Source organism: Desmodus rotundus, chromosome 1 (assembly GCF_022682495.2).
Source record: "Desmodus rotundus isolate HL8 chromosome 1, HLdesRot8A.1, whole genome shotgun sequence".
NCBI lineage: Eukaryota > Metazoa > Chordata > Mammalia > Chiroptera > Phyllostomidae > Desmodus > Desmodus rotundus.
In genome coordinates, this window is record NC_071387.1 from 69,674,479 (window position 1) to 69,690,757 (window position 16,279).

The 16,279-nt window shown below is 39.0% G+C and overlaps 1 protein-coding gene across 16 annotated transcripts in view; it reads right to left on the reverse strand.

The window, feature by feature from the left end:
- The window catches only part of ELAVL2 (ELAV like RNA binding protein 2), a 151,687-nt gene that overhangs the window by 54,382 nt on the left and 81,026 nt on the right, over window positions 1–16,279 (reverse strand). For 5 of the 16 annotated variants that reach the window (XM_071221621.1, XM_053924901.2, XM_053924917.2 and 2 more), the window contains exons 2-3: window positions 15,439–15,529; window positions 12,449–12,692 (exon numbers count right to left, since the gene is read on the reverse strand). In XM_071221621.1, the coding sequence (XP_071077722.1) occupies window positions 12,449–12,692; window positions 15,439–15,510 (316 nt within the window). In that variant the 5' untranslated portion in view covers window positions 15,511–15,529. The remainder of the gene's footprint in view (window positions 1–12,448; window positions 12,693–15,438; window positions 15,530–16,279) is intronic. The other 11 variants (XM_071221627.1, XM_071221625.1, XM_053924925.2 and 8 more) reach the window with 3 other exon arrangements.

Genomic DNA, 16,279 nt, shown 5'->3' on the forward strand with positions numbered 1-16,279 from the left:
GTCAAAAAATATCAACAAAAAGTCAATAAGCTTACTCTTGGATGTTATGAAAAGTAAACTTTTGACATAAAGAAATAGAAATGTGAATAACAAATGTTTTTCTATAGAGTTCTAAATTATAGTACAAAGAGACGCTAGCTGACTAGTGGAAGGGAATGTGCTGAAGAGACACAGAGGTTTTCAGGACCAATAGAGGCTGGGAGCCAGGCTGTCAGAAGTCCTAGGAACCGCCACCAGCGCAGAGCCAGAACAGAACAGAGAGGTTCTGATGAGAGGGGTCGCCACCACTCTTATCCCTCCATCACTTCCTAAGAGTCCAAGTCCTGGGAGAAAATACCTAGTTGATTTTACTTAGGCCCCATACCTATACTAAGGTAGGGACAGAGAGGACTTGCCTGATTGGCTTCTGGAATCACCCTCCCACCAGCTACATATTAGGAAAGAGAATTCCCCAATATGGAATAGTCCCAATAAAAGATTGAGACAATTTTCTCTTAGATCCATAAAGGGCCTTATAAATTTCTCCATACAAACTTAAAAAAAAATGCCTCTCCTACTTCTGTTCAAATAAAAGACTGCATCAAAGATTAAACATCTAATAGAATAATCAACAAATTATCCACGCATATATGAAACACTGCTTGTGAATCTTAGCTCAAAAACAAAATGAAGTCACCCATTTAGAACACTCCTGCAAAGTATGACCAGGTCCCTCTACCTAGAGTATTTCACCTCAACAAGCAAGTGCAGTTGTAAGAAGCTACATTACCTATCCGTATCTCACGATTCAGGATCTCCTCAACAGATAGTCACCACCTTGGAATCAAGTCCCCAACCCTGCCTGACATTGTCTGGCAAGCCCAAGATCTTTACACCAGACAGCCAAACAAGTGGTTCAGCATGTGTCACCTTCACCACCATCCCAGGCAAGACCTGCAGCCCCCGAGGTAGACCTTCCTTAGCCCAGTAAGAGACCTTTGGATGCTCCCTACAAATTAGGCAGCGGAGAGAAGAAAAGTCTATACAAAGCCTGGATTAAAACTTTAAACCATAAGAAGTATTATCTTTATTATTTTAAGCTCACACAACCTGGGGGAGGCTTTTTGCTCTTCAGTTGTCAGTAGCCAACAAAATAAATACAGTCACTAAGTGTGAAATGTTCCTGCAGCCAGCAGGCATTTGGCTGATACCAACAGAGAAGGCAGGAGGCCAAGATATGAGACCTAAAATTTTAAAGGAAGACTGCTCTACTCAGTAACACAGAATCTGAAATAACATAAAGGCAGAAATAGGCCACAGGCCACCTGCCTCTAAATTCAACCAGTATCAGCAGCTGTCTCCCAACATTGCTTCAGGTAAATGCTTAAGCCTTCCTGTATCACAATAATTGTCCCTCTGGTCTAAAAAAAGAATGCTCCTGTTCTATGGGGTTTTGTTTAGTTGATTGGTTGGCTAGCTAGTTGGTTTTTTTGGTATTTGGGGGGGGCAGTGCTAGAGAAGGGGGAAAATGGAAGGAAAAGCTTAAACTACTGAAGAGACTTTCTACTCTTCCCTCTCTGGCACTTTCTACTGCAGAACGGCTCTCTGCCAAGATTTCCATCAGGTTCTCAATAGAGGACAGTGATGAAAGGTAAAGAGAAGGAAATCTGTTACTCTTTGTGTCCCAGGACGCCACACAGACATTTTTTCCTGGATGCTGCGACTCTCTGGGAGAAGACAAAGTAGGAAAGCGTGAAGACAGAGACAACTGGAGAGCAGAACTGGTGGGTTCTCCTTTCTCACTCTTCCGGGCAAGCCCCTGCCTCTTCCCCAGGTGGCCTGCCATTTTGTTGACTGATGGAGATTGGAGGCAACTTCCAAAAGAAAACGAGTCTGAACCAGGTGACCAACTTCAAAGACACAAGAGCCCCTGCAAGCAGTCTGCAATGTGACGGATGCTACACAAATTCACTATTTCAATTGGATATTCCTTTTACGGGGAAAGTGGCAAGAACCAAGTTTGAAGACAAATAAGCTATTTATTTTAGGGGACAGTAGTTAACCTACACCCCAAGAAAGAAAACTAATATCTCCTGAAACAATCGCTATAATTTACTTTTCAAATACTTCAGTACTGCATATAGCATATGCTTTCACTTTTTGTTCATGAGGTATGTAGAATGGACAAATTCATAGAGACGGAAGTGGAACGGTGGTTTCCCGGAGCTGAAGGTGGGGAGTTACAGTTTGGGGTGACCAACCCGTGGCCCATGGACCGACCACATGTGGCCCAGGATGGCTATAAATGTGGCCCAACACAAAATTGTAAATTTACTTAAACCATTTTGAGATTTTTTTTTTTTTTTGGTTAGTGTTTGTATATTTAACATGTGGCCCAAGACAACTCCTCTTCCAGGGTGGCCCAGAGACGCCAGAAGGTTGGACCAGCCCTGGATGGGTACAGAGTTTCTGTCTGGGATGATGAAACAGTACTGGAAAAGGACAGTATTGACTGTCACACAACATTATGAATGTGCTTAATGTCACTTAGCCGTACACTTAAAATGGTCAGTTTCATGTTATGTATATTGTATCACAATGACTTTTTGTAATTTGGTGTAAGTCAGTGTGAAGTTACCTGTCCATCCGTAGTTCAATGTCATCTAATGTTATCAGGCATGTAGTCCAGTAGTTACCGAGCACAACACAAAGTAAGGGCCAAACTCCAGAAGTGACCACCAAAAGCCTATCTACTGTCTGTAACTAAATCGACAACCCACTCTCTGCTAATGAGCATAATGAGTGTCAAAATGGCTTTTTGCTCCCTAAGGTAGTTATTTGTTAATTCACGTAATGTGTTAGAAACGGGGTCTCACTGTTAGAACTGAAGGTATTCAAGGTATGCAGATGGGCACTGCTGCACAGAAAGGACACCTGCGCCCTATGGGTAGAATGTGAAATGGCCCCGGGTCCTACCTCTGTTTTATTTAACAAAAAAAGGGAAACACGAGAGCCCACCTCTGGACTGGTGTCAGCCTCGAGTGAATATTTCACATTAAGTTACCTGATCAAAGCACCTTAAAAAGATCAGAGAGCTAGGACTTCACCAAGCAAAGTAGTTATAGTGATCACTTTGGGCCTGCTTGCTAAATGTCTGTATACATGGCAGAATTTGGACTCGGAAAGAAGCTAAGCTTCACTCCTCCCTCTTTGATTCCTACTTTTCCCTACCCAAAATGACCTAAGAGGCTTATACACTGAACTAGCCTAGGTCCAACTGCAATAGTTTCACCCCTCATAAAAAGTGGGGGAAAGGGGCTCTTAAAAGGCCATTATCCTGCTCTAGAAGCCAGCAAAGAATATTAGACACTCTCTTTAAATTGATGGCTATGCACACAATGAGGAAGGACACACAAACTCAGTATTTATTAAAAAATTGCATATTTACTCTTACATATTTAAACTTCAGTAACCTTCAGAGCACTATCCATTTGATGCCGTACACCTATCAAGATTCTTTTTCCCCACTGCTCAAACTCGTTTTTTATTCATCATATTTTATGCTTTTTAGTGCTTCTGCTGTTTTTTGTTTCACTTCTTCCACATCAGCTAAATGTTTCCCTTTGAGGACTTTTTTCATCCAGAGAAACAAAAAAAAGTTGCTCAGGGCAAGATGTGGGCGAATAGGGAAGGTAGAGCATGGGGGTCATGACATTTTGGTCAACAACTGCTGACCACTCAGCACAGTGCGGGCAGGTGCACCTGTAAATCACCCATCATGAAATGGGCAAACCCATTGAAAGAGTCTTCAAAAAAATTTCACTGAGGCCAAACGCAGCCTCTCCCAACCACGCCAGCTAGGTTCCTACAACACTCACCTAGCCTGTACTACAAGGGGCCCATCCGCCAGAAAATAATTCCATTTTGGGGGGGGGTCTCCTCTTTTATGTTGTTTTCCATAAACACTCAGAGAATTAAAATTTCAAGTAAGAACATGAAAGCAAATCCTCAAAGATTCCACAGTGTGCTTTTAAATAAGTAGCACATTAGGTCCTATTTTTAACGTTCCAGAATATGGAACTGAGGGATATAATACATGGAACATTGTCCTGCCTTTTTGCAAAGTCTTCTGATTTTCAGCATTTACAAAAAGAAATGTATTGATATAAAACAGTCACAAATCATTACTGCCAACTCTATATTTTATGACAAGTGTCAATTGGATACACCATAGACAGCCTATTTAGATACACTTGAATGTGGACTAAGACAAACTGTAATTTATTTAAAAGCTCTCAGGGACTAGTACCAGAGTAGGGAAGGATTCAGAAAACATTGCCTTGGTGTTACTCACCCAGTGTCTCCTTAAGACTGAATTTAAAGCTTCAAAATATAAAGAAATAAAGTTGTTCCCTCAGGCTCCACTGACCTTGAATCCAATGAAATGATTCTGGTTTACTTATTTATATGCAACTATGCTTCCTTTAAACCTGCTATAAAAGGAGAATTTGACTTTCCCAAGATAAAGCCTGAAAGTCAAACAGGCTGCGAAGAGTCTCAGAGCATCTACACATGTACTCTACAAGGTGGTAAGTGACCAGACCTGTCACCTCAAATGCACAAATGCAAATTTTAGTTGAGCATGAGGGCAGTTTGAGGGTGGATTACAGGACTTGTAAGCCTCATACACGCCCCCTTCAAAATCAAAGCATTATATAGAAAACAGAGTTCCAACAAAAAGTACAATGATGAGAAAAGAACTCATTAAGAGCTAAAAATAAACTCTAATTCACAATATGCATAAGGACTTAACAAAAAAAAGGAAAACAAGATGCAAAATTCCATCTGCTAAGTTAACCATGCCCTCATGGAAATCACCAGCCCTCCTTAAACAAACTGAAATCTGTAAAGTCTGTGATGACTGAATAAAGCAAGGCTTTAAATGTTTTCAATGAATATTTCAACAGAAAGAAAACAAAGGGAGAACAATTTTTTCCCCCAAGTCCTCTGATCTGCTAACACAACGGGGATACTGGGCTTCTTAACAACCAAATATGCAGATCTCTGCACTTCCCTAGTGAAACATCTTATTTTATGAAATCAGAATATCTAGTGATAGGATTTACAATTTATATTAAAGGGGTATTAATCTTAAGAAAAAGATGTCAATAGAAGTGAAAACAAGCCTCCAGTTTTTATCTAACCAATATATCATGGCTCAATTTAACAACTTGCTGACCTTCCTGGACAATAACAGTCCAATGGGGATGCCCGGCCGACAGTACCTTCATGTTTTAAGTCAAGCTCATTCATTGTGAGTAACATTCACACAATGCACACAGAGCTATAGCTCCACACTCCAGGGGTCGGTGTAATATCATTATCTTTCTGGGCTCTCAAATCCTGACTTGTACTTACTTCCTGTTTCTACTTTGTCCCAACCCCTAGAAAATCAACTGTATTAGTCAAATCACTTAGAAAGCAAAGGACAGAAGTTAACTTTGCATTTTTTCCACATCACGAGAAACTGTAAGAATTCTAAGACAACAGATCTACTATCAAAAATCAGGCTGCAACTGTCAAGTAACTGAGTAAGTACTGACTGCTAAAAAGGGAATGGGAGAGGGAGAGAGAACCCCTGGGTGCTAGGCACTTGAGGAAGAACCTCAAGTTCAGAGTCAAATTACTCACATGAGACTACATTACAAATAAGTGGCTAGGCTGGGATTTGAACTCAAGTGTAACATGTTGTTTCTAGGCTAAAACCTCTAAAACTAGTGCAATTAGGCCATCTCCCCCAAACAGCGGAGAAGATAGGCGTTTTGTTTCAATTTAATCCTGAGAACTTGATTCCAAGGAAGGCAAATAACTCTAGAGTACATATGGGGTTACCACTGCATCCAAGTCCATGTCACATGGGAAGATGTAAAGAAATGCTTATAAACACAATCCATATTAAACACTGCCATCTTGCTTTTTTTTTTTTTTCCTTGAAGGAGACATAAAGAGAAACTTTGTTCTAATTTAGAACAATGAGGAATGATGGTCCCTCAATTAGCGAACAATGACGTCTGACGTGAGAGATTACTGAATAGTCAGATCAAAACAGGCAGTTTTAAACCGAGGACATTTCGGCACAATACTCGGAGGAGCTGCCAATGCGGCTTTACGGCTCAGAGCTCCTCAGAAAATATTTGATGACAGATACCACGACCAATAAAAAGGACACCCAGTGGTGTCAAAACACTGACATCCCAGAACTTTACGAAACTAAACCAAATACATTAAGGAGTAAAACACACTAAAGGAGCCACCACGTAGGCCTGACAAATCAAATGACAAGTAAAATGCCAAAAAAATAAAAATGAATTTGACCTTTTTAGTTGGAAAGGCACACACTGTGAGGGTTTCCACAGCTCTCAAAACTCAGTAGCCCCAGTGCACTCCACTGAGTCAATTAACTTCGGAAACACCACTTTAGCTCCCGTGATCAGCTAGTATTCTGTTCAGGAAATATTTAAAGGAAAATGTTCCAATACAAACAAAACAAGAATGCTTTGCTCTAATCATAATTTAGAAAGTTAAAAAACAAAGGCTGCTGCTCAGGTAGTGTTAATAAAGTAGATAAGGGAGTAAAAGAGAATGAAAACCATCCAAAGCAAAGCAGGCTCATTTTGCACTACATCATGCTTGAGGGGGAGGGGGAGGGATGTCAACCTCATACCTGAGGAGAAATAGGATTTCAACATTCTGTAGATTAAAAAAGGAAGAAGAAATCCTGCAGCAGAATTTCGTTGTTGTTTATCTTCTCCCATCTAGTTCATCTGCTTTCTCCATTTTCCCATCTTTACTATAATAGCCACTAAATAATTAATTGAAAATGGTTTCTAACTATACCACCAATCTTCACAATGCAAAAGGAAACAAAAAGTATAATAAATAGCGTGAAAGCTCTGGAACAGCAACTACCTCACAAGCACTCTCATCTTGCTAAAAATTTTAAGGGTGGGGAGGGATATCCTTACAGAAGAATTTAAACTGTATTTTATTTTCTACAGATTATACATTACCAAAGTCTGTGTTTTGTATCAAACTAATAAAGGAATAGTCAAAAGCGTTCAACAGTATGCTGCCAATCACCTAGCAAGGCAAATATGGTCATTCTACTAAAAGTCCCAGTGACAAGAGCTAAGAATGCACAAAACCAAAACTCCCAAGCCTCATTTAGCCAATAGGTTCAACCTCATTTTCCCAGTAAATATCCTTAAAAAGCTGCTGGAAAATGCGAAACTAGCTCTTGGGAGTTGCAATACTTTTTTCATTTCCTTCTAATGGAATAAAATATAAAGCAACACAAATATCAACATCAAGGAATCAGAGAAACAAAAATCCAGTTGATTTACAAATTAACCAGTAATGGTTGTTTCAAACTTTCCATATCCTCACAATAGATGTTTTTTTCTTCCCAGCAATTAGCCATTTAAGGTTTCATTACCATAGGATACCCAAAGAAGAAACTTTCTATTTAGGTTTGCTGAGAGTTAACTTACTTCATGGTGAAGGGCTCCAGAATACACCACCCCAAATATGCCAATCTGGCACAGGATGATTTTGAGCTGAAGGCAATTAAGGAACAATAGACACAGAAACGGAACTCTGCCCTCTCCTTTTCTGCCTAAAAGCAGGCCATAAATTTCCCTGTGAATGAAGGCGCCCCTCCTCTCTCCTGTACCAGGAAGAGAAAGTAACTCACCACCAAAATGGAAAGCCAACATGGAGCTCTGTAAACAATGCTTGCTACAACAGCTTGGTGTACTCCACTACTTTCCACCACGTGTGTCCTGGTCACTCCCCAGTTTACCACGCCTCCGAGCTCAAACCCTCTCTCCTTTGTTCAAATGGAATATAAGCCCCAAGTCTATAGTCTAACCACTTCTTTGGATTTCAATGATTTCCTGTGAGCTCCAGTGCACTGTTAGTGAAAATTGTGTGCCTCTTCGCCTTTTCATCTTTTCCTCCAGTTTTACTAAGATAAAACCAACATATAACATTGTATTATCGAGGTCTTTTGTTAGGTTTAGTGACTGATTCCCCAAAGGGCTTGCTTGCTCATCATAATCACCTGGGCAGTTTCCCGATGAGATTCTCAAGGCCTCCAGAATCTGAAGTTTTAAAGACTCTGTCAGGTGAGAACGTTCAGCCATATGTGGAATCGCTGGGCCAGATTATCCAAATGCACAACCACAGATTATAAAGTTCCTAGAGAAGGATGTCCTTCATTTTATGGATCCCTCAGTCCTTGACTCTCAAAAATCTCTCATTCCCCTCCTGAAGAAGACACACTCAGCAGAAGATGAACCTCCCCTGTACAAGTTATATGCCTCAATATAAATTCATCAGCTGGCCTTGTGCTTAATTAATTATTCAAGAGTTCTGGCCTCCAAAGAAGCAAGGAGGAAACGCCCCAGGAAAGAAAAAGTAAACCAGGATTCTGTCCGCACTTTGCCACTTAACAGCCACTTGGTCTTGGACTCGTCATTTCAACAAACCTGGGCCTTTCATCACCTGTTAAGTGAGAAAGTTGGCTATGGTCACCTCAAGGGCTTTTCTGACTCTAATGCTCTATTGTGTATTCCTTGCATCATAAAATCCATTTCACTCCCCTAAATGCAGCATCGGCAGGTGTCTAGGACACCGAAGTGCATGCAAGAACTTAAAGGGATGAACCCACATCACAGCTGAGCTGTACAAGCAGCAGTGGCTTCTCGTGATGAATGCCTGTACATAGGAAACAGAATGAAGCATAAAGCTGGGAAGGGCCCAGAGAGAGGGACTGAAAAACAACATAATCAACAGAATTTAGGCTATAGAGAAGGCTCTTGTCTTTGCTACTGAAGACATGTCTTAAGATATTTCCTTAATCCTCATTCTATCAAAATAGTGTCATTAATTTGCTAACACCAACACAATCTAAAAATTACATACTCTCTTTTAGGACTTAGGGAAGAGGCATCATACAGTTTCCAACTAGATATTTTTAATACCTGAGATACAGTTTCCTAATTCAGCATTATTTAAGGAAAGATTTAAGAAAAATAAAAGAAGAGATTTACATTTTCTCCGAAGAATGATCCCAGGGTTTTCTTACAGCCCAGACAATTAATGCTGTCACCTCCCACAAAACTGAAATACCAAGAGATGGGCCAATGGGCCCCAGGAGGAAGGATGTCCTGGATAATTAGAGAGGGACCAAGGAACTCGGACTTGACCCTGAAAATGGGTACTGAGAAACTGTATAAGCTGGCTAATGCTGAACACCACAGGGCAGGGTCCAATCCTCACCAATTCATTCAAACATTTCTAGGGATATGTTAATAACAGCTTCTTACAGAAGATATGCCCACTTTGCAGAGTGCAACCATTCAAAAGCCAATTTTAGAAATCTACCATTTATTGGACTATTTTGTTCAATACAAATATTTACAAAGAAACTCCGAATAAAAAAAACACCAAGGAAATTCATGCTTGAAGCTAAATGAGTCAGACCTTTCTGACCACTTCTTTAACCCATACGGAGAGTACAATGTCAGTCGGCCAAATCAAAACAAGATTACTAGAAACAGGATTATTATATAAACAGGACTTACATTCAGATTTGCCTACTCAACTTTTGGAATTTACAGTTCATTATCATGGATTTTCATTTTATGAAGTGTGTTTATATTTTATGAATTATGAAAAGGTTATGGAAGAATTTTAGATTGTCTGATAACCAGTTGACAAATGATTCCAGAAGCTTTTATAGCAACATTTCCAATGGAAATCTAGTGTGTGGGGTGACAGCTTCCAAAATGGGTTCTTTGGTCAAAGAAGGCTGGGGGACTGTTAGGTCAAACCGGTTTCTCTTTATAGCAGGGTTTTAGCATAGTTTTTAATATGCTAACGATCGGCAGTGTGGATCTTCAATAGGAAATTATGGAAGGCAGAATTTCTCAAACTTGTCTATCAGTGTATTGGGTTGGCCAAAAAGTTCGTTTAGTTTTCTTCTGTACAATGGCTCTAGTAGTGCTTAGCTGTCTTTAACTTCATTCAAAACAATTTTGTTAAATTGTAGTGTGACAGCTGTCATATCAGCATGCGTTATAAAAAAACTTATCAAAATTGAATTTTTGTGCAGCCATTTTAATACTGAAGATGGAAGAAAACACGTAACATTTTCAGCATATTATGCTTTATTATTTCAAGAAAGGTAACAACACAACTGAAACGTAGAAGAAGATTTGTGCAGTGTACGGAAAAGGTGCTGTGACTGATCGAATGTGACAACACTGTGTTGGGAAGTTTCTTGGTAGTACTGACATTTTGGCCAAGTGATTCTTTGCTGTGGGGCTGTCTATGCATCGCAAGGTGTTTCGCAGCAGCCCTGGCCTCTACTCACTGGCAGGAGACAGCTGACATACTCTAAACATCCAAATCAATAAAGTTGTTTGTGAACATGAACAATGTCTTTTATTTTACAGAAAAAACTAAACGGACTTTTTGGCCAACCCAATAGCACTTTGAGGAATATTTTTTTACTATAGCTCATGGGATGAAACTTTAAAAACATCTTTTGACACTCATGCTCACTGTGAGTTTTCTTGGGCACTCCACTTGCTTACCAGAGATTTTAAACAGACATTTTTTACCATGGTTGAAAATGCTGTTAGCCCCCCTTTCACTGAGAAGACAAAGGTGGGGGGTAGGCCTGGGGGGGTGAAAGAAATGGACAACTAATATTAACATAGTTTGCGAGCATTTGTTGAAGCATTTTTCTTTTTAATTGTAGGGATAGGTACTAAGCAATCAAATCAGAAAACACGTCACCACGTCAACATGTCACAGCCTTCATGCCATCTACCACATAGTCACTTATATCAAAAAGTTGCAAACTTCACATAAAAAGGATGCTGTTTGCTAAAAATAATAAAATTTAGTATCACAGCATAAACATGTAATAAGAGCCTTTTGTTCTCTACCTTTTCCAACTCTTTCAAAAACTGTTTCTTTAAAACTTTTACCTATGCTGTTTACACAAATTTGAGAAAAGAAATGGAAAAAATTTCCATCTAGTATCAGTGCTCAAAAACGAAAGACAAATCTTCCTGTTAATATCACAGGGAACACGTAAGTAACATAATTAGCTAAAATACAGTTACTCAGCATAGACTGATGACAGCTGGGTGTTCCTTAGTTTTTATTTAATTTACTTGACTTCAATGACTAAGTTCTTTCTGCGAGTCTCAACGTGCTGCTCAAGGGAATACGACTGTGGGGTCGAGCCTCGGGGACAGCTCTAGGACTCACTTAACTTGGGAGAGAATAAGCACTGCTGTCCTGATGAAAGAATAGCTAACGCCACCTCAGAAAAAGTCACAACTGACCTCAGAAATTACCTAGTGTGACCCTGTCCTCTGCCCTCTACCTCATTTTACCAAGGGAAACCTGAAGCCAAGAGCTGACGTGTCCAAGGTCATATGACTGAAGTTCTGACTCCAGGTCTGACTCATCACACTGTCTTTAAGTATCTTTTACTCATTTCAAATATTTAGTTTTATATTTTTTGTTGTAAGCCAGGTAAACCAATTCGATACACATCATCACCCAAACGTAACACCACCATGACGAAGCTATGGAACCTGTTCACACTAACTTCACGTATGGTCAGTGTCGGAGAGGAGCCCCTGCAGGAAGCGGTAAATAATGCTTCTGTCCCTCTAACGTGCTCTGCATTAGGTTCTGGCTTATTCTAAAAATTTAGTCAAATATTACAAAATACCAAGAAGATTTTCCACTCCCTAATATTCAAAACATAACACCCATTATTAAAGGCCAAAGGACCCACATCCTCTCATTCCTGTCTTTGTGAGAGGGGCACTCAACGAACACCTTCCTTTCCTTGCCGAGGACAGAACGTAAGATCTTGCTATGCTCAAATTCTATCGGTGCAAATACTTATACACTGACAATGTGAATATTACCGTTTGCTCTGCTCGTATATATAAGCAGGAGGACTACACAGACTACGCGAAAGGGCATTTAAAGAGGTCCGCTTCCTCCTCCCAAACACAGTAATATCCCCCTCATCATCTCCCTGCTGAAATGCTAAAGCACGGAAGCTCGGGGAATGAAAAACTAACGGTTAACATGACACTTGCTGCCCCGAACACAGGCACTCTTAGAACACTTTCAGAGATGTCATTGTCAAGCTCAGAGTACACAGAAGTCTACTTTTAATATATACTGCCCATAAAACACTGTTCTGCTTTAAAAGGAAAACAAAACTTTTAAAATAAGGTTTCACACTGCTAGTAGAGGAAATACCCAGATTGTAAAACGGCAGCACAGTGACATACAAGGAGTAAACTTATTTTCTCACACCTTTAAACACAGTCCTTCAAATATGAATACACTACATAAAACTTCATACCTGTTATTTTGTCTCTTACAAGCTTGCAAGACTCTATCTCACCGATGCTCCCAAAAAGACTCTTTAGTTCCTCCTGTGTCATGTTCTGAGGAAGGTAGTTGACTATTAAGTTGGTCTTGCTGTCCTCTGTGTTCCCAGAGTCAACTGGTGACGAGCAGTTGTTGTTTATGGTGGTTGGACCATTGGCTGTGTTATTGCAAGTTGGCCCATTAGACAGTTGTGTTTCCATGGCAGCAATTACCTGCTAAAACAGAGAAAATAAGAAATGTCAGAATTCATGTTTCACAAACTATTAGAGATCCCAACCAAAAACTTAAACATGTCACTAGAACACAAGTCATTTTGCTGAAATTACAACAAAGCTTCAACAGGTGCAACACCTACACTAACTTTTACTTCACATTAAGCTATCCAACTAAGACCATTGTTATACGCACACATACATGTTCTGTACATGCACATAAGCACAATTTAAATCTTAAACATTCTCTAGAACCACATTCTGGGTCTACTCGCATACCCTTACTCACCTGCAGTGTCCACAGACTTCAAAAAATTTAGTACCAAAGGGCAGAGAATTGATTCCTGACTACAAATCATACTAGCAAATAAAAGTGCTTAACATGCTACCAAAAACAAACCAAAAAATATTCTACCTAACTTTGAAGAGATTTTTCAGTTTGCCTAAGAACTGCAATATTCTAAAACTGACAGACATCCATTAACTTAAAATCAAGAAGCAAAAGTACTTTAAAAAATATAAGTTTGTCAACATGTACTGTTTTGGTTACATATTGAAAATGTTTTTGATTGACGGTATCTCAATACCCTTACTGTTCATAAGAAGTAAGAAAACATCAGATGTTGTATGTTAGGGGATGAAGAGGATTTGTAGGATAACTTGGGAAAGAAGCTCTGAGTACTCAGTGTACCCTGTAGAAGCCAGCAAGCCATTTTTGTCAAGCTTAGCAGCTAAAGATCACCAACAAGGCAACTGATCTAAACACATCAAAATAAAATCCCCAAACCACTCAATACGGTATTCTGCTTTTCCTCTGACATTAAAAACAAAACAAAACTATCCAGTCCACTAAAACAACAGTGTAAATATATCAACTTTTGCAAACAGACCAGCCCAAGTAGTTTTCAGTTGAGCACATAAGCCTGTTGAAAATGCATCTATAAATTCCAAATACAGGATAAAGAGTAGAGGGAAACGGCCTCAGACTGTTCGGGCTACTCTAAAAATCACAAGAAAATTTGGATCTCGTTTCCTAAAAATCAATCCTATGCTCTTCGAGCAAAACAGTCACAGCCACTGTCCCAAATTTTCTAAAACCATCTTTCAATAGCTATCTACCTTGGGGAGCCAAAATTGGGGGGAATCCAAAAACCAAGGCATCACTGAAACCATTACCCTTCATACGTCATCCAATACACCTCTCATCTCACCAAAAAACTTCTCAAAATTGACAATTCTGAATTGATGGCATACTAGTTTGGGGGAAAGTTGTCAATATATAAAAAGCAAAGAATATGAGACAAAATTTAAAAAGGAAAGCAGAGGGAGTGTTACAGGAAAAGAAAAAAAAATAAAGGTCTTTTAAAAAACGTATTGCCTAGGAAAAATAAAAGGGCGTAACAGTGGATAAGTATGTAGGAAGAAATCTCTGCTGCTGAGAGATATTCTTAAAAGAAAGCAGCACCGGACAGACTGAGACTGGTCGGACAGGACAAGCATCAGTGCTATCACGGTAAAAAACAGGAGACAAATCAGAGCACCTATGAATGTCAAACAACCCATAACCCCACGAGAATTCATTTCCTTTTCAAATAAATGGGTATTTATTCTACACGCTGCAAGCTCCATTTCTAGGACAAGTATTCTCAGGGACTGCTTAAAGAAACAGAGAAAAATAAAGAAACTTCTGTAAATCTGTATGAGAAAAAATGTGACACAATTCAACATATATATTTTTTATAATTAACAAATTTATCTGAAACTGAGAAAAGGGGTTTCAGATTTCCTAATGAATCACAACTGTTCCAGTTTGTAGAATATTAGCTGTGGGTCACTTTCCACAGCAAAATTTGTGTGGGATTAACCTTTGCCCGGCAGCTATGAAAACAATGAGCTGCAAGATGAGAGAAGCCAAAGTCAATTAAATCATTATTCAAAAGTTAGGGTATGTGTAGAAATGAGGTAAGTCTCAAATATGAGATTTGAACTAAAGCTCATTGGGATAGCATTTGAAAAATAAAGTGTTCGCTGACTGAAATTAGCAGGATTTAGCAAGGACAACAAACACTCCTCACTTAATTGAACATTTATTTCCATGTTCAGGTGGCAAGAATGAGCTCCTAAGCCAACATTCAAGTGAACAGCTGCGGTAGGCTGTGTGCACTGAGAATTACAGCATCTCTCAGCTATAGGACCATCTGCTCAGAATAAAATGATACTAATGTGCTATATTTTACAAATAATGCATATTCCACTGATAGGCTCAACACAACTGTTCACAGAATGCAAACTCTTTCAACAGTTACTGGGCAAATAATTTCCAGCCAGATTTACAATTTCAACAATTTTTTTTTGGAGCATCAGGAATTGTGAATAACTTCAAAATTTAGTAACCAAAAAAATACATAGTAAACAGAATGTAAAGAATCACGGTAACTTAGTATTTAGACCATACCAAAACTTTTTTGTTTTTGTTTTAAAGCTTATCACTCTTTTCTTTTAGTCTGCACTAAATCCTAATTTAGATTATAAAAAGAGATAAAAGAATGGTTCTGATGCTACATATACCACTGTGGTTAAAATTGCAATGTGCCTTATGTCCTAATGAAGGCCATACCGTAACAGGCTGAATGTAAGAGTAATTAATTAGTATGCCAAATGAAAAGTTCAAGTGTTTGGTATGGCCTCAGCACTCCTGCAACATGCTAAAAAAAAGCAGCCTACAGAATTTAAGAAAAATCCCACAGACCCCAGTCCAAGGCTCTGCTGCCCACGAACCACTTCTAAGCAGAGAAGCCACATCACACAGTCTGACTGCCATGTTAGTTTGGAGTTGCCGTCTGCAATATGGACACAAAAAGTACCGTATGTTAGATGAGCAAGATAATGCAACAAATCAGTTTGTACAAAATTTACAGTGATTGTATTAATATTCCCAGCACGTCCATGCAGTGTGGCTTAATTGAATTTGAGGCAATTCCAATCTAATCTTTCCAAATTCATTTTAACATGTAGTTTTCTTGCACAAATTAAGCATTTTAAATTAAGAGCCTGATTTCAAAACAGTATTAACTAGTTACCTTTGGCATCTATCCTAAAGAACTACCTTAAACCACATCTCAAAAAAAGTTTTAAAATAATAATGAAATAAAGAAAAACACTGCATGCTGTCCTGTCTCTTACGGATGTTGGAGAAGGGAGGAAATGTGAATGAAATTTTATTGTAAGAAAAAGCAGTCATGCAATTCATAAGTGAATGCTTTGCATAGAAGCACTCTTTCCCCAAAATATCAGAAGGGCATTAAGAGAAGCTATTTTTGCCCACACTGTTACATTACACTATAAATGATCCTTAATCCTGGGACTGAAAATTAAAAGTAAATCAGAACCCTGTGAGGTTATTCTGCCACAGTTTCACTGAGAATTGTTCACATACACTAAAAGGCAGTAAACCAGCATCCTTCAATTGAAATAATTGGACCAATAAATAGGATTGTTTGGAGTAATGCTTATATAGGATGTCAGCTTTGTCCCTGAATAAAATCAAGTGAACATTTTTTAATATGTAAATTGTAAACCCAGCACGATTT